Source organism: Poecilia latipinna, unplaced genomic scaffold (genome assembly GCF_001443285.1).
Source record: "Poecilia latipinna isolate Pla-1442-1.1 unplaced genomic scaffold, P_latipinna-1.0 Scaffold1952, whole genome shotgun sequence".
NCBI classification, from domain to species: Eukaryota; Metazoa; Chordata; class Actinopteri; order Cyprinodontiformes; family Poeciliidae; genus Poecilia; species Poecilia latipinna.
Genome location: NW_015114568.1, coordinates 1 through 24,503, shown reverse-complemented (window position 1 = coordinate 24,503; position 24,503 = coordinate 1). Strand labels below are relative to the sequence as shown.

The 24,503-nt window shown below is 38.6% G+C and overlaps 1 protein-coding gene across 1 annotated transcript; it reads right to left on the bottom strand.

Moving 5' to 3' along the window:
* Positions 1–1,291: 1,291 nt before the first annotated feature.
* On the bottom strand, positions 1,292–24,343 carry LOC106935356 (synaptic vesicle glycoprotein 2B-like). The gene is made up of 15 exons (XM_015015791.1): positions 24,085–24,343; positions 17,594–18,085; positions 15,847–16,073; positions 12,128–12,308; positions 10,490–10,641; positions 9,962–10,095; positions 9,024–9,113; positions 8,264–8,377; positions 7,569–7,657; positions 6,945–7,020; positions 6,436–6,524; positions 4,279–4,412; positions 3,089–3,289; positions 2,855–3,014; positions 1,292–1,954 (listed from the first exon to the last, which is right to left on the bottom strand). Exons 2-15 carry the CDS (start codon positions 17,827–17,829, stop codon positions 1,771–1,773), a joined length of 2,067 nt encoding a protein of 688 aa, XP_014871277.1. The 5' UTR covers positions 17,830–18,085; positions 24,085–24,343; the 3' UTR covers positions 1,292–1,770.
* Between the last annotated feature and the right edge of the window lie 160 nt (positions 24,344–24,503).

Sequence of the window (24,503 nt, the reverse complement as noted above, 5' to 3'; positions counted from 1 at the left end):
TTTTCGCATCACGCGAGTCACATGATCAACAACCAATTACTTTTGAAAAACCACGAAGAAGAAGACAACAGGAAGTAGTTGGGCGTGTTTTTAATGACTAATCGAGTGAACGAACTTATTCACGTGTGATTGCGTTTCTTACTTAATGTAAAGACCGAAATTGCGAAACTGTGTTTCTTCGACAATAGCGGGACATTGCCGACCTTTTACGTAGTTTTTCATCGGACTAACCTATGTTCTGAATCAGGAACAACAAAAATAAGAGATCCGGGTTGTGGTTTGGTGTCCCAGTGCTCATCTCTCCTTTTTATTGAGTAAAAACACAGTTCAGATTCAGACCACGTTACACTTACACATTATGGTGAAAACGCAGAGCCAAGAGAAAACACCAGACAGACATGCAGCCACCTACACAACCAGAACCGAACAAGATAAATAAAACAACAAACGTGTGCCACAGAGTCAACCCCCCCAAAAAGACACAAAAAACAAGTAACAGGCCGATGGAAAACTTTGATTTAAAAAAAAAATGAAAGAAATGTCTCAGTCCTGGATGTGATTGTCTATTTTGTCCACTAGATGGCACTGTAACCACATTCAGATCGATTCCAAAAACAAAGATGGCGGCAACGCACGACAGTAGAAATCAGAAGAAAAAAACAAGCAAGACGGTGAAAACAAAATAAACTCCGAGCACACAGAAACTGTTAAAAGTTACACACAGATAGGTTTGTCTTTCTGAGAAGTTCCAGCAGTCAGGACGGAGGTTCTCATGCAGGACACACGGGACAGGAAGACACACAGCTGGACTCTGGCACGGAAAAACAGCTGTTTGATCAGAAGTTCCGGTTAGTTTCATGGGATGAGAGTTAAAATCCATCTGTAAGATGCAGCAGCTCAATTTGATATTAATACTTTAAAATTAACCTTATAATTTGAGAAAAATCACTAAAACTCTAATTAAAAACGATTAAATCCAGCTGGTTGGTAAGCGATGTTCTGGAATAAAAGATCTGGAATCACTCCTCCTGGAAGATGTTTTACTTTTATTTACCCATTTTTTATTCTGGTTTTCAAAACATAATCAATGTATCTGACAGTTATCTCAGATAATTTCTAGAAAACCCTGGACATTTCTGAGCTCCAAAAGTGAAAGAAAGAAAAAAAATCTACTTTTGAAACTCAGAAATTTTCAAGTTTTCTAGCAAATTTTTGAGGTTATTTTAAATAACTGCTTTTTTTTTAGCAATTGTTTTTATTTTTCAAGCTCAAATATTTCCAAGTTTTTTTTCTAGAAAATTTTGGAAATTAATTTCAAATATTTCTGCAATTTCTGGAGTATTTTACAGTTACTCTGTTGGCAGATTTTAGAGTAAATTAGATTTTAGAAACTGCAGCTTTTGAACTTCAGGGGTTGAAAACTTAAGCATCCTTCATACAAACAGGAAGTTTGTGAAACTGCTGGAAGGCGAAGTTCCTCCTCATGCATGGAGCTGCTGCTGACAGACAGGAAGTAGAGGATGGATCGAGTCATGATCAGTCATCAGTAGCTCCACCGCCTGGTGATGGACTGAGCTGAAAACAAAAAACTCCTCCTTCCTCCACTCTGTACAGATGGATGTGGTTCACATGAAGAAACGAGCGCTTGGTGTTGGACCTGAACAGCTGAGGTGTTTCTGTTCTCGCCTTCTGCAGAGAGCAACATGAAGTCCGACAGCTTCCGACGTGAAGCAGATTTGCCTCTCCTGCCTCCGGACGCCGCGGCGGAAATCACTGCAGGATTTTCTGCCTCGTGTCGGGCAGCTTGAGGGCCACCAGGCCGCCGCACACCAGGGCGGCGAAGGACAGGAGGATGGGGATGGCCTTGGTGATCCCCACGAAGCTGGCGAAGATGGAGCTGCCGAGGATGGCGGCCAGCTTACAGAGCGCGTTCAGCACGCCGAACGCCGTCGCCCTGCGACAGAAACACAACCGGGTCGATACGAGCTGCTGCAGGACCAAGTCTGATGGTCAGCAGGACTCGTAGGCCCCGTTCACATGGAAACAAGCGTGTTTTTATAAACAATTAAGAAGAAATGTGCATCTACAAGACAGAAATGGTGCAGTAAATCTGTCGGGCCAATCGGTGGCGCTGTAGCACTGCCAGAGAACGACACCGAAAACACTGAACTGCAGTCAGAGTTGGGTAGTAACTAGTTACATTTACTTAGTAACCTTTTTGAAAAAATTACTTTCAGGACTATTTCCTACGCTGTATGTTTTTACTTTTACTTCAGTAATTTTACTATGAAGTATTTCTACTCTTACCGCCATTAGCACATTTAGCAGCGACTACATGAAGTGATTTACTGCGCTAAAACCCTCCTCCTGGCTCTGATTGGTTATTTTGGTGCATTTTTTCTGTAACTCAGGGAGGAGATGGAGGAGGAGATTGCTCTTTTCACAGATGATCTGTCTCCTAACGACATGATATTTAACTAACTAACTAAATATTTAGTTTGTAAGCTAAATAACAGCCACAAAATATATTTAACGTTGTCAGGAGCATAGCCACTGACAACGGCGAATAAACTGTTTTCCTGTAACGATAAGTTGTTTCTCTGCCATTAGCACATTTAGCAGCGAGTACATGAGGTTGATTGACAACGCTAAGACTCGACTTCTGGCTCTCATTGGTTGCTTTTGTGCATTTCTTCAGATGGCAATAGAAACTCATGGAGAAGGTGGAGGAGATCAATCTTTTCCCAGATTGTCTCATAACATTATGATGTTTTAATAAATAAGTAAAAACAGATTTGTTATAAAAGTTACGTATTTTAGCTTTACGATACTTCAGATGTAGAGAAGAAGTTACCTTTTCGAAGTCGGGTAGAGCTCCACGGTCACCACCTCGATCCCGTTCCACGCAGCGGCGCTGACGGCGCAGAACATGCACTGCAAGGCGATGATTGCTGATTGGCTGAAGCTCAGGAACAGGAAGAAGGAGCATCCGGCAGAAATGAGCATGGAGCCACCTGAGGAGGTCAGAGGTTAACAGAGCTGTAATCTGTGAACCCTCAGTGATAATCCGGTGGATTTCTGGCGTCACCTATGATCTTGACCCGGCCGATCTTCTCCACGAACAGCGCAGAGATGATGTTGCCCGGCAGCACGGCCAGGCTGCCCAGGAAGCTGACCAGGTAGATTAACACGTCGTTCTCCTCCACTGAATCCAGGTGGCAGCCATGTTTGTTGTGCTCGAAAGTGGTGTTCTCCATCCGGCAGTCGATGAACTTCTCCTCCCACAGGTCTGCAGAGAGGAAGGAGGTTCAGGGGAACAAACTCAGCCTCTTAGTAGCTACGTCTTCATTACAAATGTTTATGAATCTTTGTCTATATTCCACTAATGTATAAAAAACAATTTCTCAATTGTGGTGTTTCTATTAAATAAGAAACAACATTAAAGTGAGACGTAAATAAGGTTTATTGTTTACAACTAGTTTGCAGATCATTCAAGTTCCTATTTACAGATTTAGTTTGAAGCTAAACAGTCAGCTTCAAACTAAATATTTAGCTTTAGATTGAGGCTAAATATTTGGCTTGCTAACCAAATAATTAAGTTTTGGCAAAAATATTTAGCCTCATGTTAAATATCTTGCTTGCTGACTAGATAATTAGTTTGCAGCTAAATTTCTAGTTTCTAACTAAATATTAAGTTGCTACATAAACAATTAGTTTTTACCAAAATATTTAACTTGTTTGCTTACTAAATATTTAGTTTAGAGCAAAATATTTAGTTTGAAATTAAATAATTAGTTTTGAGTTAAATATTTAAGCTTCAAATAAAACATGCAGCTTGCAAATTATTTGTTTTGCTTGAAGCTAAGTAATTAGTTTGATAATTAAATATTTAGTTTGAAACTGTGACATTTATAATTAAATGAATAACATGGTGAAAATATCAGTTTGAAAATGAGCTCCCACTTCTTCTGTTATTACAGGTGAAATATAAATAAACCAAATTATTGCTCTGAATTTCTGCCTCTCTTAACTTCACAAACGGCACATCTTTATTTATCAGAAATGTGTCCATTTAATTAGACTCTAAATGAAAACATCTATATAACTTACGGATAAATCACAACTCAAAGAACTCAGCCTGACACTATCTAGAATATATTCTACTATATTTATAGAGTTCAATATGGAGAGAGTATATTCATTAATTGGATCTAAGAAGAACCTGGTAAATATTCCTCAGCAGCGAGCAGCTCCACCTCCAACCAGCCGCTGACCCACCTGTGTTGTAGAAGACGGTGGAGAGGATGGTGCAGTTCTCGAACACCGTGTTCGTGGACCGGATGTCCTCAAAGGTGCAGTTATCGAACAGGGAGTCTTCGAACCTCACTGATTTCATCTCGATGCCGATGAACCTATGAGGATGGGATGGGACACACAGCAGCAGACAGACACAGGGCCTTTCTCAGTGCACAGCTCCGACTCCTGCTTTTGGGATCTCAGGAGAAACAAAGCCTTCGGGAGCCAGAGTGGAAGAGTTTTGTTGTTTAAGGAAACAGAACGTCACCCTCTTCAAAATAAGAGCAAGAATATAAACATCTAACTACAAAACTTCAACGCAGACGTCAAACTTCACTCAGCTGAAAGTTTGCAACACAATGAAGTAAATCAGTGCTTCAGTATTTAGCCAGAACAATTAAGTGCAATAAATGTTAAAAGCTAAAGAGAAAAACAAAAAAATTAGCTCCACCAACATGAGATTAGCTAATCCAACATATGAGAGATTTAGCGGCTGTCGTCTTAAGCAAGGCTGACAAATCAAAAAAGGTTCTGAAATACTGAATTCCTCATTTCTTTTCCTTACACACTCAAATCACCCAACAGATCAGGAAACATTAGTAAAAGTCAGATCTGGATTATCTTACTTCATATTTTAGATATTCAATTTCTCATTTAAAAATATGACAGTATTAGGGCAATACTAAGAAAAAATCAAATAAAAATAAAGTAATAAAATTCCAAGAATAAAGTCATATCACGAGAATAAAAACACAAATAAAGCTAAAATAATATGAGAATAAAGTCATAATATTTTGAGAAGAAAGTCGAAGTATTATCACTTTGTTTTTGTAATAGTACCAGACTTTATTTTTGTATAATATTATGACTTTATTTTCATATTATTGTGATGTTATTCTCAAAATATTATGTCTTTATACTCTTAGAAGTTTATCCTCGTAATATTATGATCTTATTCTTGTAATTTTATTACTTTAGTCTTGGAATTTTATTCTTTTTATTTTCTTAGCATAGTCATAATACTCTGTTGTAAAATAACTGGCCCTTTTAGCAACGATTGTAAAGTCAAGAAACAATAAAAAATAAAGATGTACGTCTTTATTTTTACCTTTTTTGCTCCTAAACATAATAAAAAATAGTCTTAACTACAGTAAGTAGCGTTTTATGAATCCCAAAGAACACGAGTGGAGAGCGTAACGCAGGTTGAGAAAGGCCACCATCCACTTCTATTGCTGCAGAATGAACGAACGGGCCCAGCGTGGAAACGCCAACATGTCTCATGTTCCAGCAGCATGTTGGGCTCGGAATGGTGGGTTACTGGAAGTTCTGCTGTAATCCCAGTAAAGGGCCCATTCGGTCTGTGGCATTCTGCTGGAAGCATAGAAGTTTCATGATATACAGCAGTGGTACGTACTGTATATCTGCAAAGTCTCTGATCCTTTGGTCCAAACAAACATTACAGCAAAGGTCAAAGTTCACTGTAAAAATATGAATGAGTCATGAATGTTTCAAATCAAACAGGAAGCAAAAACAGAGCAGAAACAACAGACTGAAATTTGCTTTCAAGACATTTTAGATATGAAACTTTTCCCAGTCAACCGAGGCGACGACGTGTCAAAAACAGCGTAAATTATCACAGGATAATCTGACTTCCACTCAATTAGTAACTGATTAATCCATGTGTTCCTAACCTTAACCAGCATTTAATCACATCATCTCTGTACACCAGTGTTTCTCAGACTTTTTCAAGGAAAACCCATTTAACACTCTGAAACTGACCTCGCATTAACGCGACATCTTAACATTACAACCTGGAATAAAAATGTTTAAACTACTTTTCTTTTTACCAAACAAAAGTTCAGCAGTTCACCTGAAAAACTGAAAAATATTCTTGCAGACATGAATTAATCCAATAATATAAGTCAGGGGTGTACAAACTTTTGGCATGGGGGCCAAAAAATGCCAAGTGTACAGAACTATAGGGGCCACAAAACGTAAATGTCAAACACTGTTGTTTTTAGCTGCTAAATAAAAAGTAAACTGAACACACAATATTTCATTTTATTCTTAAATAAAAAGTGCAGCTCTGAAGGGAGACATAAAACCAAATGAAGGACTTCCTCTCTGCCTCTGACTTACGTGTCCCGTTTGTATTCTCCCTCTTTGTGGATCTGGTTCTTCAAGGGAAAGTCGAATCTGACGTCCACCACTCGTTCTCTGTGGAACGTCTGAAAGAAAACAACATCAGTCTGTGCAGAGGTTTCTTTAAAACAAGTTTATATTTTAGGTCTTCACTGCAGCAGGAACTTCCTCTTCCCACCAAGAAGCTTCTGTAAACTAAACATCTGTTCTCTGTTAGGTTTATGATATTTATCGTGTTTGGTTTTATCATGTATTTGTGCATGCAGTACGTTCAGTGAATGTCGTAACTCATTGGTTTTACAGCCTGCTGTCATTTATTAAGATCTTTTGTTGATGCGGTTTGCACTTCAGGGCCACCGTAGTTATATAATTCATATTCAAAGTAAACCTGAAAGCTGCTGCAGGATTCTGTGATTTACTCAGATTTTGGGTCATTTGGTCAGGAGATAATGAAAACATGTGAAGAATACAAGTAAACCAGTTTTCTATTAGGATAAGCTGCTCACCTTCACCTTGGTCTCATACTCCTCGTACTGCAGGTGTTTGATCATGTCGGGGAACCACACAGACAGGCCGTAATAACTGGATAAAACACAGCAGAGACGGCCGCATGCGATTTAAAACAACACAAATTTAATTTATTTTTGGAAAACTTGGAGATAAACGAAAGGAGAACAGAATTATTTTTCTGTGTTCATAGCCTAGATGCTTTTCCTTTCTTCATAAATGTGCAACTTAAATTAAGAAAAATTATTTGCTTAGTGAAAAAAAACGTTTTGTCAATAAAAAGTGTTTTTTCAGCTGTATTGAAATTAGTTTATTTCATAAAACTGCAATGGAAAAACTTTTTTCGCTTCACATGAGCCATGTGATCAACAACCAGATGTTACTACTGGCAGAAATGACAAAGAAGACGACAGGAAGTGGGAGGAGGATGATGGCATAGCACGATTTTTAATTACTTATTGTGAACAAATTTATTCACATGTGATTGTAATTGTTTTAATTCCTTAATCAAAATGCAGCAACTGCAAAATTGTGTTTTTTCAACATCAGCAGAACATCATAAAGTTTTGTGCTCATTTGTAAAGTAAGCTGCAGTCAGGCTGGACGATGAGCGTTGAACTCACCTGAAGGCCATGCAGAACCAGATGGTGGCCATGAAGAGAGTGGCAAACCGCAGCTCTGCAGACAGCAGGGACGCCATGTTCCTCAGCACCTGCAGCAAACACACAGCAGCCTGTTCACCTCACCTTTACTCCACCTGGATGCTCGTCAGGTGTGAACACAGCCAAATACCAGAAGGAAGAAAAAACACAGCAAAGGTCTGAAGCTTTCATCCAGTTTGTCCCATTTAAAATCAGGCAAAACAATCAAATTTTTATGTACATTTATCCACCTGAAGGACTAGAATGTGCATAAGAGGATCAGGGCTACAAAACAATAAGATATTATGACCAATTATCAGAATTCTGACTTTATGGTGGGTTCACACCAAAAGCGTTACGTGCGTCAAAAGACGCTTCAAGTTCGACATGTGTGCACTTTCAATGCAGACGCTTGACATTTTGCAGTTTCTTCCTTGTCTTAGGATTTGTAGACCTGCACTTTATCCACACTGAAAGCCTGTCAGGGAGATTTGGAGGATTTGAGTTTTAAGACTAGATTTCCCTCAAAGTGCAAGAAAAATGTAAACAATTCTGATTCTGAGAAAAAAAAAGAAGCCAGGATTACTGCAATTAGTATCTAATCAAGTCTATTTTCCTTGTCCTGTGAAGTCAGTTGAAACCAGACCAGTCTGAACCAGTTTGTGTTCCTGGCGTACCAGTTTGCACAGTGTAAGCGAGCGAACGGCCCAGCGCTGCACCGGCGTTCCAGTGCCGCTCTGGATCTCAATGAGTTCGTCTTCGGCCATCTTGGGCGCCTTAATGTGAGTCACCTGGCAAACAGGAGAAAAGCAATGGATTCACTGGAGCCTCAAACCAGAATTAAACTGGTTTAAAGTCTATTTTAATAATGCAAAAACTGTCTTTTATGCAGTAAAACAACTTTTTGTGAAACAAGCATCATAAGAATGTTTTACTATTTATTACCATGGATGATTTGTCAAGTTAAACATGTTTAAAAAATAATTTTACTGTACAGTTAAATAAAAAAATACTAATTTTGTCAGATTTTCTAAAATTCTAATTGAAAGAAAGAAAGAAAATGAAACTGTACCATAAATACTGAATAGAAAATGCATGTTCAAAGCTCTCATTAGCTTCACCTGCATGTGCAGATCCACTCAAACACAAACACAGAAAATGCACCTTTTTCTTTTTAAGCCAGAAGAAAAAAGCATCTAAATCCTAAAAATACATCATGTTGACGTAGGAACGTGTCAGGAAAGGCGAGCTGCTCTTCGCCGAACCAGGTAAGAACTGGGACAGCAGGACTGTGCATGAATCTATTTAGAGTCGAAAACATGAGCTTTGCTTTAAAAGCAGCTATATTTTGTGGTTCCTAATATCTGTAAAACAATCTCCTGATTATCTGTTTCTGCGCCTGCTTGTGATTTTCTGTGATGATTTTCATGAACTCACAGTGAAGACTTTTTCCGGTTTCCCTTTGGCTCTCCAGTTGGTGTCATGAACCTGCTTCAGGATCATCCACGCCTCGTCGTGTTTGGCATGCTGCTCAACACACACACACACACACACACACACACGCACACACACACACACAGTATATCAGGAAGATTTTGGGATTTAATCCACCAAACTTCAATACAGACAAATTATTATATCAAAAATCTGAGTGGATTCTTTTAAATTTTTACAACACACTTCAAAAACACAAAATCTTACAAAATTTTTTTTGTCTAATTTCCAGTGTAAATATCTTAGTACACTTGAAATAAAACTAACTTACAAGTAAATTTTCAGGATGATAGAAGAGCTTGTTTTAAGCCAATAATTTCTTAATATTGATGAAACGGTACTGGTTCTGAATGTTTTTTGGGTTCAGGCTGTTTATTACGATGATGTATTATGGCCATTGTAAAAAGAAAAAAAAATGCAGGGATACATTTTTTCCAAAATAAATAAATAAGTAAATAAAAATATTATTTATTTTATGTTTAAAAAATGTGTAAATTTTCAGAGAAAGAGTTAGAAATTTCTAAGTTTCAAATGTCCAACATTTTTTACTTTTGGAAAAAAAAAGTCCATGTTTTTTCAAAAAAATTTCTGAGATTAATCTAAAAAATGTCTGAGTGTCAAAACATAGTGATTGGTGTCAACAGCAAACGTCTGCAGGTATAAAAGCAAACAGAAAAGAGCAAACTCTGTGAACTGTGGAGGAAATGACATTAAAACCCAGCAGAAACTTCACAGAATCCACAGAAACATCCATTAAAAAATATGAGAGTTCTGATGCAGCTCCTATTAAAGCAACATCCATCAAAGCTGCCCAAAGGCAGCAGCTGCAGTAAAGTTGTATACATAATGAGCTCCCAGCAGGTGCAGCCGCGGGGTCTCACCTCCAGCAGGAAGCGGGGACTCTCCGGCATGAAGGTGAGTCCAACCAGAGACGTGACGGCCGGAAGAGCTGCAATGATGACGAAGACCCGCCAGCTGTGGAACTGGAGCTCTGTGCCCATACTGAACCCCCAACCTGTTCAAACACACAACGATGATGATGATGACGATGATGACAGCCAATCAGAGAACACCTCTCTTCTGCTCTACACTGCAAAAACACAAACTGTTTCCAAGTATTTCTGGTCTAGTTTCTTAGTTTCTGCAGTTGTTTTTCAGGTGTATTTTACAAAACTGCAAAGGAAACACGTTTTCACCATCACATGGTATGATCGTCAAGAACCGGATGTTACTACTGGCAGAAATGACAAAGACGACAACAGGGTTAGTTTTGTCTTACTTCAAGTATATTGAGATAGAAGTGAGACGGAAAATACTTGGTAAGAGTTTTGTTTTGCAATACAATACAGATAATTTAAAAATAGCAGAGTAAGTCATCTTATCATAAAGTCTTAAGCATGGATTCGTACCGTATCTCGGGATGACTCCCCAGGCGGTGAATGAGGCGTAAATCCCACCGAACATCCAGAACATGCACAGCCAGGACAGATGCTCCCCTCTCTTATCCATCTGCAGGAACTCGGAGAAGTACGAGTAGACGATGGGCACCGTGCCGCCGATGCTGACAGCGTCAACAGAAAACACAGGAAATAAAATACAATCAGGAACGGGATTTAACAAGAGAAACGCAGTACTGGTAAAACAGATAGCAGGAAAGAAAACAGGAAGAAAAAAATAGGTATAAATCAAGTTAGATGTAAAAAGAAAAGACAAATTCAAGGTGAAGATGCTGCAATTGTTTTCTTTAAGATATTTTATTTATCCAAGATATTTTAAAGATGTGTTTCTGACTCTTCTGTGTCAGAACCTTATGTTATCTGTCAGATTCATCAGGCAAACTGTGCATGCCTCAGTGGCTCTGCAGACGGTTTTTACTGTTCAGCTCAGTTTGTGACCTTGTTTTTCAGTCCCAGCGGATCGCAGTTATTCTGAGAGCAACTCTGCTGCGTCACTGCAATCCAACACCGACTCGGCTGCAGCTGCATGCACGAAGCTCGGCTCTCGCTGCTTTCACAAAAGAACAGAAAATTCTTTCACTTTTGTATCTTTATCAACTATGTACTGCAAAAACTCAAGTATTTTTGTCTAGTTTCAAGTGCAAATATCTTAGTACAGTTGAAATTAGACAAGACTAACTTAAAAGTAACTTTTTCAGCAATATATAGAAGCTTCCTTTAGGACAATAATTCTTGAATATTTATGAAAAAGTTCTAGTTACATTGGCAGATTATTTAATTGACAAAACATTTTTTCCACCCGTCAATGGAGCAAAAACGTTTAAACCAATATTAAGGAATTATTAACTCTAAACATCTCCTGAAAAATTACTTATGAGTTAGTTTTATCTTATTTGAAGTGTACAAAGTTATTAGCACAATAAACTAGACCAAAAATACTTGGTAAAATTTTGTGTTTTTGCAGTGTGTCTACAGAAAAAAGATAAAATATATTCTTAAAGGGGCAGTATTACGTATTTTTCAGGCTAATAGTGCCATTTTCTAGTATTATCAAGTAACTATGTTACCAATGGATGGAACTCCCCTGGGGTTGCTAGGTAACGGGCTGAGCTCCCCTCGAGTTGCTAGGTAACGGGCTGAGCTCCCCTGGGGTTGCTAGGTAACGGGCTGAGCTACCCTTGGGTTGCTAGGAAAAAGGCTGAGCTCCACTGCGGTTGCTAGGAAACAGGCTGAGCTCCACTGGGGTTGCTAGGTAACAGGTAGTGGCTTCTAACTTGTGATGTTTCTTTCAGAAGGTTTTTGAAACAGCTCATTTTCCAGACACCAGAAAACATTAACTTATTGCCATAAAAGCTCTGGGTGGTTTTTTAAGCGTTTGGCTGTTTTCAGAAGTAGAAGAGACAAAAATGGAAACACTAAAATGATACGTCTTCTTCAAATACAGGAGTAACAGACTCAGATATGTAATAGGCTCTGTGTGGATGTTTTAGGAGATCCATTTTAAATAGGCTTAAAAAATAAACAAGAGCCTTAAAAAAGCTCTTAAAGTTGACAGAGACATTAAACTTAACAGAATGATGGCTTAGTTACCCAATGCCAGACAGCAGCCTGAAGAAGAGGAAGAAGCCGTAGCTGCCAGCAAACGATGACAGGAAGGCAAAGATGCAGTTTATGCCCAAAGCTAAAATCAGGCAGCGCCGACGGCCCGTTTTGTCAGCCAGACCGCCCCAGAGGAACGCGCCGACCATCATGCTCAGAAAGACCACCAGACCTGCACGGAAACACACACATTAAATGTAGTTATTTTTGTTTTATGTCTGATCATCTGGTGCAGAAACTGCTGCTTTGCATCAAACTGCCTCAGAAAAACCAGCCTGAAATAACTCTGTAGGGTAATAACTAGTTACATTTACTCAATTACATTTACTTGAGTAAGTTTTTTGAAAGAAAAAAAACTTTTAGGTAAGGTAATGTACACAGATGGCACATTTTCATCAACAAGGCAGTTCAAAGTGCTGTACATGAATTAGAAGGAGATACAAACAAAACCAGAAGAAAGACAAAAAACTAAAGTAAATATTGGTTAATAAGAATAAGTAATCAATAATTTATAAACTAATACAGGTTTCTCTGGATCTTAGGTTTGTTCTGGATTAGAGAGACATAAAACTAAATGTTGGTTCTCCATGTTTGAGTTTTGTTCTGGGTGGCTAAATAAACTAACAGGAGTTTAGGAAAATTTTACTGTATTAGTAATTTTATTATGAAGTATTTCTTCTCTTACTTTCTGGATTTTTTTACCCACTGAATGAAAAATAAACATGTTTTAACCAAAATCTCACCAAACTCACACCTGCAGTTTCTACCAAGAAACTGATTTGGAAAAATGTTATTTTGCCTGAATTTGTTACTTATTGTCATTTTCATCCTTGAAATACCTAAATTTCCACTTAACTTTATATTTTAATCTGTCTGATTTTGTAATTTTTAAACATTAAATGATTGATAATTTACCAAATACTTTCTCACTCTTACTGGAGTCATTTGTTGGATGGCTAGTTTTTACTTTTACTCGAGTAAAAATATGTTGAAGTAGTAATACTCTGACTTGCATAAAAAAGTCCCTCTCTCGTTAAAAACAAAGTGCTCTGACAAATGAACTCGACCCGGTTCAATACCATTATTCATCTCGTCAGACGGTCAGGCTGATTCGACCCATCAGGTCTGAGTCACGTTTGCTCGCTCAGCTCTTTCTGAAATCTCCAGACCTGCCTGCCAAGAATAAACCCGATCGATGCCAGAAACCAGCTGGTGGACGGCGTTTCGCCAGATGGTGGTGCAACAGGGGGCAGCAGACGCTGTGACTCAGCGCGCGGATCCCAGGTTATGAAACCCCGTTCTTTATGTATTTGTTTTTTAGGAGACTCTGCACGACTCCTTTCAAGGTCAGCATCGATCGGTCCGCTGCTGAGTCAGAGCAGAAACACAGAAGGAGGTGGAATCGGCTCTGAATCGAAGCGCTGCAAGGTGGGCGGACGGAGGAGGCATGGGACAGACCAGCAAGAAGGAGATCAGAGTTTCAGAACAGAGTTTGATCGCTGCAGGGTTCCTATCTGATGGATGAAGAGGAGGATGATGAGGAGGAGGAGGAAGGGGCAAGACTTAACTCCGAGTTGTTGTTTGGAGAAGATGCTGGGAATAAAATGTCTTTCTAAAGAAAGACATACAATAAAAGTCAAATGATAAATTTGACTTTTATTGTAGCAAACTGGCACAGAGAAAGTGTTTCAAAGGTGACCTATTGTGCTTTCATGAGCAGGTTCAGATAGGTTTATGTCCTACACAAAACCTGTTCTTTGATAATCAGATTTCAGTCTGATCAGTTCTGACTGGATGTTTTAGGCCGTCTTGTCACTTTAAATCCAAATGAGCTGCTGCCCCCCAACTCAACATTTACAGTCGCATGTGAAAATGGCTGCAAACAAACGCAAAATTATACAACCATACGTCTTTGAAAAGCAGAAGTGGAGCCTTCTGCACATTTAACAAGAATGCAGCAAGTGGTTTCTGGATGGTGAGTCAACAACAAAACACTTCTCTTTTCCAGCAGCCATTGTTCAGCACATACAGCGGTAAAACCAGCTGACCAAATGTGCTGAAGCTCAGCTGAGGTTGCTAGGTAACGGGCAGAACTCCGCTACAGTTGCTAGGTTACGGCACAGTACTCGTCAAATATAACTTAACAATCAGGTTATTTTAAATGGCCCATTTTTCCAGACACCCCAAAAAACAGCCGGATGTTTTTAGTTGAGACTTAAATGGAAGTATAAAAACAAGCAAAATGTGAATTTTGCATAATATTGATAAAATATTGATATCCAGGCATTAACCATATTGCTACACTTGTAATCTCCAAAATTTAAAAGGATGTAAGTCCTTTATGGCTCATCAGCAAGGACTCTGAGTACTGAAAGGTTAGTACTCAGAGGAATCACAAAGTCACCCATAATAAGACTGAAGTTTAATTATTGGCATATAAATACAATAAAATAGTAAGTTATAGTAACATTACTCTGCAAAATAAAGGACTCTGAACTTAAATTTATTCAAAACCCTCTTGAATAATTCTCCAAAGAAGAGTGGGTCAACATTATTCACTGCCAATTATTGCCTTTTTTTAAATAATTGAAACGATTACCATGGATGGACGATGCTCAGACTCACCACAGCAGCATTAAATAAAACTCTGTCAGTGAGCAGGATGAGCAGTCCAAGACGACTGCTGCATTTCTTTTTCTGCACCATCCATCCAGCTGAGTCACTGCTGCTCATTAGCTAATTAAGCTGCAGGAGAAAGTTAACAGCTCCCTCTGAAAAGCTTTCAGGGCATCAATCACATCAGAGTCACTCTGTTTTCAGACTTTATTACATCTGCTCACATTTTTCAAGTATATTTGTTTGTGTTTGTGTCAGTAAAGCAAATTAAGCTCCATATGAAGGACGACTTCTGACTCTCAGATCATTCACCCCTCAGTCAACTTCCTCTTGGAAATGTTTGCTAGTTAACGACTTCAGGAGAAATAAAAAATCCTGTTTTCCAGTTTCTACTGAGATCAGAATCCCAGAAGGAATCCAGAGAGTTCTGGGTCCAAAACAAGGTTCTGTGACTCAGCACCTTTATAAGGGGAGCCATTTGTAAAGTCAGACAATCAAAAATGAACAGCAATAAATGCCATTAGTTGGCCTGTGAGAAGAGATAAAAATTGGAGTTTATTTTAAGTCTTTATTTCACCACGTTATTCATGAATTTACAAATGTCACAGTTTCAAAATAAATATTTAATTAGCAAGCTAAATATTCAGCTTACAAACAAACATTATGCGTTAACAGCATAATGAAAACAAATACCTATTTTTCCTCTTATGACAGGCTAAATAACTCACATTACTGCTGCTAATCTTACCTTTATGTATAAGTTTCCAAGTGAAATCAAATAAAACACCACAAAGACATAAAACACTGAAATACTCAAACATCGAGGTTGGATACGGATCCTTTGAGCATGTAATAAAATATAAATAAATGAAGAGCGTAAAGCGGCTCCAGAATCTAAGAACAAAAGAGGAAAATGTCCTCCAGTTTAATTAAAACCTGTTCAGGAACTAAATCACAGCCTGTGACTGGAAAATCATCACAGAGACTCAGAGAGGCGTCAGGATGTCGTTCTTTCACTCACAAAACGCAATTTAAACAGAAAAGAGTAGCTGCCAGTAAATCAGTTCAGTGGTATTTATGATGTCAGCTCTTACCCAGCATCCCTTTCTCCGCATTGGACAGACAAAGGTCCTTCTCGGCTGACGGCAGAGCGAACGCCACCACGTAGCATTCGACTCCGTCGGCCATGAGAGCCAGACCCAGCACCATGAAGAGCATCCACTGGAACTTCCCGTGGCCGCAGTCCTGCATGATGTCCTCATACTGCTCCGATAACTCCTCTAGCTCAGACGCAGCGCTGCCGCCTTCTCTGGACTTCTCCCTACGCAGAAAACATTTGGACTCTATTGTTAATACGATGGAATCTGAGAATAACCTCATGACCCACTGTATTATCTCAGAAAGCTCTAGTAAGATGTGCTCTGTATCGTCTGGGTGTTTAACATTTTGGCCTTATTTTTCAGATTCTCTTTAAGGGTTTTCTTATTGTTCTGTGATCTGTGATCGGCTGATACTTACATGAAGCCGATCTTATCTCCTGACCTTAGCCAACCTCTAAAAATCAGCCACTGTCCTCTTCTGCTTTGCAGTGAGAGACGTTTGACTGACAGACCGGACCGCCAGATCATCTGAAGTTACCAATAGTCGCTCCTCTGTTTCCAACTCAGCGACTTTCTTGTGATATTTAGCAACATTTCAGACCAGAAACATCCGTATCGGCCAAGTAGCAGGTCAGGCTTTTTAAAGATCAGAAATTAGTGATCAGCCAGAAAACTTCAACCGGTGCACCGGTAGTTCTCTGTTGTCCTGAAGCACTGATTCCATAAACAATGCAGTTACTCTGCCTCATCCTCATCTTCATCTCAATTCCAGATGCTGGCAAACATATTTTAAAACTTAATAAAAAATATGTTTGTTGCATGTTTATTGTCACCAATAAGACAACAAATATCTACAATATGTGAAAAAGTCCCATAAGCTCCCAGTACTAAATGCTGAAATACACCGCTCAGTCAGAAACAACCAATAAGAGCCAGGAGGAGCATCTTAGTGCTGTCAATCACCCTCGAGTACATTTGCCTCACACCTTCCTCTTTCCATCTGCTATGCTGCATCTGGTTCATCACAACAGAACCGGCTATTTAGTTTGAAGCAAAATATTTAGCTTATTAACTAAATATTTAGTTTGTAAACTAAATGACTTTTCATTTATTTAGGCCATGTTTTCCTGTAATGGTAGATGTTTCTATGCCATTATGAGGTTGATTGACAGCACTAAGACCCTCCTCTTGTCTCTGATTGGCTGTTCCTGGTCGGGAGCAGCTCAAGGAGGAAGTGGAGAATATCGATCTCTTCACAGATTATCTGCCTCAAAGTTACAATAACAAATTTTGCTGGACTATAAATTGTCCCACAAGTTTTCACAATAAACGATAATATTGTTGTTTTGAAACCATTTTCAATAAAGTAATGGTACAATAATGCAAGAACACATTCTCAAAGACCAACGTTAAATTCTAATGGGCATTTAACACTGGAGCTGGAAGACATTTAAAATATACAAAATAAATAAACAAAACAACTGAAACAACAAATGAATTATTAAAACCAAATAGACTTTTATCAACCAGTTTTTGGTAGAAAGAGAGAAAAGATCATTAACAGTAAATCATGTAAATGGAAATTATCGAATTTGTTCCAATTTATCATTGGACTAATTTATTTATTTCTTATTTCAACAGGCCTACTCATAACATACTGTCACGACATGCCGATAGTTTTAATATGTGTTTTATAAATTTGTTTTACACTGTATCTTTACAGAGAGGAGTAATGCCTCACCGTGCGGCTCTCTGTGCGGCCTTCACCTCATCAGGATGTGGAATCCCCTGGTATTCTCCTTCGTACATCTGATCTTCATCGTCGTGTCCCTCCGTCACGTCGCTCGCTGCGTCCTCTTCCTGAGGAGGATAATCCGCCTGGTAGCCGTAGCCGTCAGGACCGCCGCCTTCTCCGTAAGTCCCATAGCTGTCCCCGCCTCCCTGGTGGTACACGTTGTTCTGGTAATGGTCCGCCATTTCAGCTATATCAGCATTTAATAATGGGGGAACTAAAAGGCGAGTTTCCTGTCTCTTCTAGCAGAAAGATAACACAATGGACGTGTGTTATAACACTTGTTTGCACTGTTTGGTGACCAAAAACTAAATCCTATAGAGATCTCTCATCATTTGCTTGTTTTATTATTTGGTTGAAAGTAGAAAGTCAAAGTCGCTGCAGTCATGTATTGTGGGAGGAAAATCAAAAATCCAATCTGGAGTCTTCATTAGTTTGACCCTGGAAACAGAAAAATACGCATTAGTTAATTTCCCCTTAACAGCAGTGCCTAAAGCAAAAGATCAATTTGGGAAAAGTACTCAGAAATTTTAAGATTAATAAAAATAAAAATCTAAATTTCCATTTTTTTCAAGAAAATGTCTGAGTTTGAAAAGTCAAAAAATCTGCTAGAAAATCTGAAATGTTTGAAGCTCTGAAATTTTCTAAAACAAACAAAAAAAAGACATTTCTGAGTTTCAAAAGTCCAACATTTTAAAATTTTTTCTGGAAAATTTCTCAGACTTTTCTCAAGTTTTCCAGTTTTTTTGGTGGAAATTTACTCCTCCTTTTCTTTTTACAGTGTCCCTACACCCTGTTCCACTTCTCTTCATATTCAGTGGATGTGTAGCTCCACTATAACTGTACATACATATTATTATTGCTTAATAGACCTACAACTAAAAGGCCAGGAATGATACAAAACAGTGTATCTCAGTGGAAACAACATAAGGCTCAAACCATGTTATAGTAAATTTCCTTCTCACCTCAATTTAATGAAATGGGATGTTTATATGGGATATTTTGTTTCACATTATCTGGAAGCAATATCAGATTACATCAAACTCTGAGGCTGCTGTTCTTCAGTAAACGCACAGAATAAATCAAATGTTTTCCAGGCTGAGTGTTAAGATGATACACTGAGCAGTTTTCCACTTCACTCATCGCCCATATAACAGATGAACATAAGAACAATAAGCTTCTGCGGTTTCTTTTCTGCTGCTGGTGATCAAACAGCGTTATGCCATTAGGTCAACAGCAGAGCACCATTAGTGGTCAGAACTGCTGCAGTTACTGCGGCACTTTGTTCCTCACAAACCAGCACTGTTTATCCGCCCACCGAGGTTTGTTGGGTTAATTCAACGGGGTGTTGCCCTCGGGGTTTACCTCCATAATCCGGTTCTGTTCCTCAGATTAGGAATAGAACATCGGTATCGGCCGATGTTTGTCATTTTTTCATACATCACAACCAAGCATTTTTGTCTATTTTCTGGTCCAAATATTTTACTATACTTGAAAGACGAAACAAACTTCTAAGTAACTTTTCAACACAATATAGGAGTTTGTTTTAAATCAGAAATTTCTTAATATTGAATAAATAAAGTACTGGCTCCACTAGCAGATTATATCATTTATAACAAGACATTTTTCCAGTGTAATAAGTGAAATAATCTGCCAGTGGAACTGATACTTTTTCATCAATATTAAGACATTTTTTACTTAACACAAGCTATTTCTTGCTGAAAAGTTACTTGTAAGTTAGTTTTGTCCTATTTAAAGTAATCAAATATATTTGAACTCGAAACTAGATCAATACTTGGTCAAACTTTTTGAGGTGTGCTACTTGTTTGCTTGAAGGCAAACAAAAATATGTCTTAATATGCATAGGGTTGAATTTTAATTCTTAATTATTTACCTGCTCTGGTTGGTTTTAATCTAATTCACAAATACAGAATTCATTATATAATTTTAAGTGTTAATTACTTAATAAATTTCAGGTCTTAGAAAACTTATTACAGTTAAAAGTGACAATAATGAGGATTTGGATATTATTTTTGCAAACCATGAGGCTTACAAAAACAAATATGTGTCTATGGCTGAAAGCTTCAATAATCAATAATCAAACAAGGAGAAGATGAACCAAAGGAGGACGAATATTGTCATAATATTAAATTCATAAAAAGCATCACAGAACAGAAGTAAACAAACAAATGAGGCAGATGGAGATAAAGAAAGTCTGTAAATGCAGTGAAACCATCTGATAACAGTGACACGGCCACAGGTTGTTCAGCAGGAAATTAAAAGACTTATTCATCCTGAATGCATCACAGGACTGAACAGAGTTTCAGTCAGACTGTTTCTCAAGAAAAATGCATGATTTGCCATTTTATTGCTAATAGCTTCAGGAATTAACAATTAATTAATTTCTTAGATCTACATGATCCAGGAAAATTAGCAGTCGAGTTCTGCTGATCAAATATTGACGAGTTAAGGGGTCTGTAACATTGCAATATCGCTTACAAAAATCATTTAAGTTTTATTTTCCCCAGCAAACACAACTTTTAATTTGTTTGGCTTAGAGTTGTAGGCGGTACACATAATATTGATTTTAGATGCACTCTTAATTATATGTTTCACATCTCCTCAAATCAGATTTTGTAGTCAAACAAATTAAAGTGAACTGAAGAGGGTGTGAATGCATCTTAACATGAATCCAACCGTGACAAAGAATAACTAAACACAGGAAATAAACATGATCTAACACGTAAATAATTAAACTACCAAGAAGAACTGATCAAAAGCAAAAACAGAAATAAGATTAAACATGAAAAAAGTAGGAAAGCAAACAAAAGAAATCAGCTTCCAGTCTGCAAATCCCACCAAACATATTTAAGGATGTTCACTGAAGAGATACTGCAAAAACACAAAATCTTACCAAGTATTTATGCCCAGTTTCTACTCCAAATATCTCAGTACACTTGAATTAAGATGAACCTAACTTACAGCAAGATATAGGAGCTTTTATAAGTAAATAATTCTTGAATATAGGTTAAAAAGTACAAAGTAAACTCACATTTGTTTAAGACATTAGGGATTTCCACAGGGGAAACCCCACATGATCCTCATGCAGGTCCTTGGTTCATTACATTCAGCGGTTAATAAACAAGAGACGGGGTGGTAGCGTAAAATTTTGCTGAGATCAGACGGTTGAACAATTCCTACTGTCTGTGCTTTATACGCCACAATCGTTAGCCCTTACAGTTCAGGACGGCTTTGTGATCAACGGCATAATGCTGTTTAATTCTGGAGTCAAATGTGAGGCCATCTGCCTGACAGCTGAAGCGTGGCCCTACTGGGTCATCAACAGGACAGGGATCCCAAACACAGCAGATTGGCTGAAAAACAACAGAATCAAGTCAAAGTCCAAACCTCAGCCTGACTGAAGTGCTGCTGTGGGACATTTGGATAATAATCCAAATTTGTTTCTGCAGGCATGTGCAGAAACAAATGCCTGCAAACCTCAAAGAACTGAATCAATACTGGAAGGAAGAAAGGATGAAAAATCCTCTGCAACAACGTGAGAGACAGATACAGTCCAACCTGAAGGGAGAAGGAGTACGGTGTAGGGAACAAAGTCTTTAGGATTCATTCACACCAGACCTGTTCTCTTCAATCAATCTCTGGTTCATTTGTCTAGAAAGTCCGGTTCATTTGTGGAGTTGTGAATGCAGAATCAAACTCTGATGCGAACCAAACGAGTGAACTCTGATCCATCTACAAACCTCGGTCTCGGTTCTGTTGAAGTGAACGCTGGTCAGGTTCGAATGCATACGTGAACACCAAGTGGACTGAAAACTGCTCCAAAAGCAGGAAGTGGAGTGCAGGCAGGGCATTCTGGGTACATACAACCAAAGCAAATACGCGAGGCTAGCGCTAGTGGGAAAAATGCATTGTGGTCTTTTACTGAACACAAAAGAGAAATCCTACAGTCAGTAAAACCTGACATCACTCCATTAGATGACATTTTGTGAAGAAGGAAGTTGCGTTCAGTGTCTTCAGAGGTTTTCATGTCGTTTCCTTCAGCGGATTTTGGTGCAGCGCCCCAACAGGTGAGGAGGGAAACAGGTTTTTCAAAGAGTTTGGTTCATTTGACACAGTGCAGTGTGAAAGAGAAGTGCTGCAGCTGAAAATGTAACAAATGTTGCAAATTTGGTCCCAATTGAACCGAGTCTACCGGACTAACAGGTGTGCTATAACTCTGCACAAGAGTATGACATGGAAATGCTTCAACACCAAAACAGTGTTTTATACCAATAAGGAAGAGTTTTAGTCCATCATCTGGACTGAAACAGGGTTCAGACTGAAGGTGAAACACTCCACCATCAAGAAAAAGAGCCGTCTCATTCTGGGAGATAAAAGTAACACCTGCATCAAAACACCTGGCCCCGTTTCCTGCTCCAGAAACAGCACAGTGAAGCAGAGGCAGCTGCAGAGAGCAGCATCAGCCCCGTCATTTAGAGCAGATTAATAATGCATCGAGTTTCTTTCTACACGGACTGAAGGCGCTTTGCTGCTTCAAAGTGGAGCAGAAGGAAAGCAGCTGCTTTAAACGGACGGAGGATGGATTTTCTTCAACGTTTTTCACATGACCTCGTTTAGAAGAGCATCTAATTGTTGATGAAAGCAGGCTAAACCTGGCCGAGAAGCAAAGAGCTTCACCAAGCTAACCCAAAACAGAAGAAAATAAGATAAATGAAGCTAAAAGAAGATAGGCTAATATGTAGAAAAACGAAATAGACTAAAATCAGCTAAAATGGGATAAACTTAGTCATGTCAGCTCTTCCTCCCTCCTTCCCTCCCAATTACCTTGGTGCACACCAAGTTAGTACTAGCTAAAGTACAACAGATTAGCTCACCAAGCTAATTAATGGCAGGATAAAAACAAAGAAATGTTTAGCTAGAAGTTAATATTGAAGAAGATCAAATAAGCTATATTAAGACAAGAAAAGGTGAAATAAATTCAAATCAAAACAATTAACTAGGATAATGTAAGCTAAGGGAAATAAACTAAACCACACAACACTAATCTAAGAAAAGCTAAAAGTGTCCCAAAACAAGCTGAAGTACAATTTAATACAATATGAAAGGCAATTAAATTTAAAATGAAAGTGAAAATATGGGATGCTATAATAACGCAGCATATGCTAAGCTATCATAAGCGAATAAAAGATAAATAATGCAGGGCTAACCTTAGGCAAGAAAAAATAGAACAAATTAAACTATGTTATTGTTGGTTTAAATGCAAGCTAAACAAAAATAGAATAAGCTACGCTAATGTTAGCTTCAGTAAATTAAGGTATACCAAGCTTAAGTTTATGCATGAATATAATCTAGACTAGAGGTCTCTAAAGTGCGGCCTGGGGTCATTTATGGTTCTTGGACTTAATTTTGTGGCCCCAAACTGCAATTCAAGAAAGATTCAAATTTGTCCCATCCAGGATCGGTGGTGGATGCAGATGGAGACTTTTTATTTGAAATTGTGGTAAAACTATCACAGATAAAGATTTCTTACAATAAACAATATTTAGTGCATCACAAAGTATTTATCTTTTCATAACTAAGCCATATAGTAAGTCGAACCACGCTGGTCTGCTCTGCATCCCCAGAATCAGAACCAAAGATGGAGAATCAGGATTCAGCTTCTTTTCTCCTCTAATGGAGCAAACTTACAGAAAACTGCAAGACTGCCAAAACACAGAGCTTATTTAAATCAAGGCCTGTTTAGAGTTCCCTCTGATTAATAATAACTGGAACTTTGATCAGTATACTTGATGTGTATTTGATTGATGCATTTGATGATGTCATTTGACAAATGTAATGTTTACGGTTTGTTTCATAACTGGTTACTGTGTGATGTCTTGTTTTACTGTATGATGTTTTTATGATAAATCTGAACTCATTTTAAATTCTCTGTGAACTTTCTGGGAGTTTAAATTGCAGATGCCATTAAAATCTGTGAGTTTCTAACAGCGGTTCTGGGTCATCGATGGAGAATGAAACTGGGGAATCCTGCTTCCAGTGAAAAAGATGCCCTGGTTTCTGTGCTCCACAAACAGCAGCGAGCCAACAGCAACAATATGTTTCTTTGCAGTCAAACAGAGTTGGCATGGAGCATGAAAAGGATTTCTGAAACATGAGAATAGTGTTTGCTTTGCTGTGTGATTACATAAGGCTGTCGGCACTAAATCCCTGCTGAACGGATGCTTCAAAAGCTTCCAGCGGCTCATCAGAAACAGATCCATGTTCTGATTAGATCTGAGATATAAAACTGAGAGTCCAAGAGGAAAAAGTTCTGATGCAGATCTCACGGGCTTCATTCAAATATCAGAATACAATCAAAGCCAGACAGAATTTAAAACCTCCAACTGACACAATAAAGAACAACAAAGCACTTCTCTTACCAGGACAAATAATCTTGAAGTATATCCGTTTGTTTTGGGGTTTTTTTGGTGGTGTTGTTTTCAGGAAATGAAAAATCTGCCGTGGACTTTGCAGAGAGCATCCCACGCTGAGGCAGGACTGAGGGAGGAAGATGCCAGCCTTTCCCAGTTTCACTGCAGCGCTCCTCCCTGCTAGCACGACCCCCCACCCCTCCACCCTGCCACGCCCTCAGTGGTTCAGTCCTCCTGAGAGAACCGAGATGAGCTGGAGCGTGCTACGTTCCTGCCAGGAGGGGGGAGGAGAGGCCTGAGGAGGCAGATGGTTGGCTGGTGGGAGGAGGGACGGGATGACAGATGTGTTGACTTACAGCAGAGATGCTCTAGATTCAATAAACGCATCACCACTTTGTTTTTTCCCCTCTTTTCTTGATTGATTGATT

What these genes read in the sequence shown, in the direction of transcription:
- LOC106935356 (XM_015015791.1), bottom strand. Translation starts at nt 17,829, where the DNA reads ATGGCGGACCATTACCAGAACAACGTGTACCACCAGGGAGGCGGGGAC. An exon ending in AACCGGAAAAAGTCTTCACT is followed by an intron (nt 8,378 to 9,023) that starts GTGAGTTCATGA and finishes CCTGTTTGCCAG; the next exon opens with GTGACTCACATTAAGGCGCC. An exon ending in CGGCCGGGTCAAGATCATAG is followed by an intron (nt 3,015 to 3,088) that starts GTGACGCCAGAA and finishes TGACCTCCTCAG; the next exon opens with GTGGCTCCATGCTCATTTCT.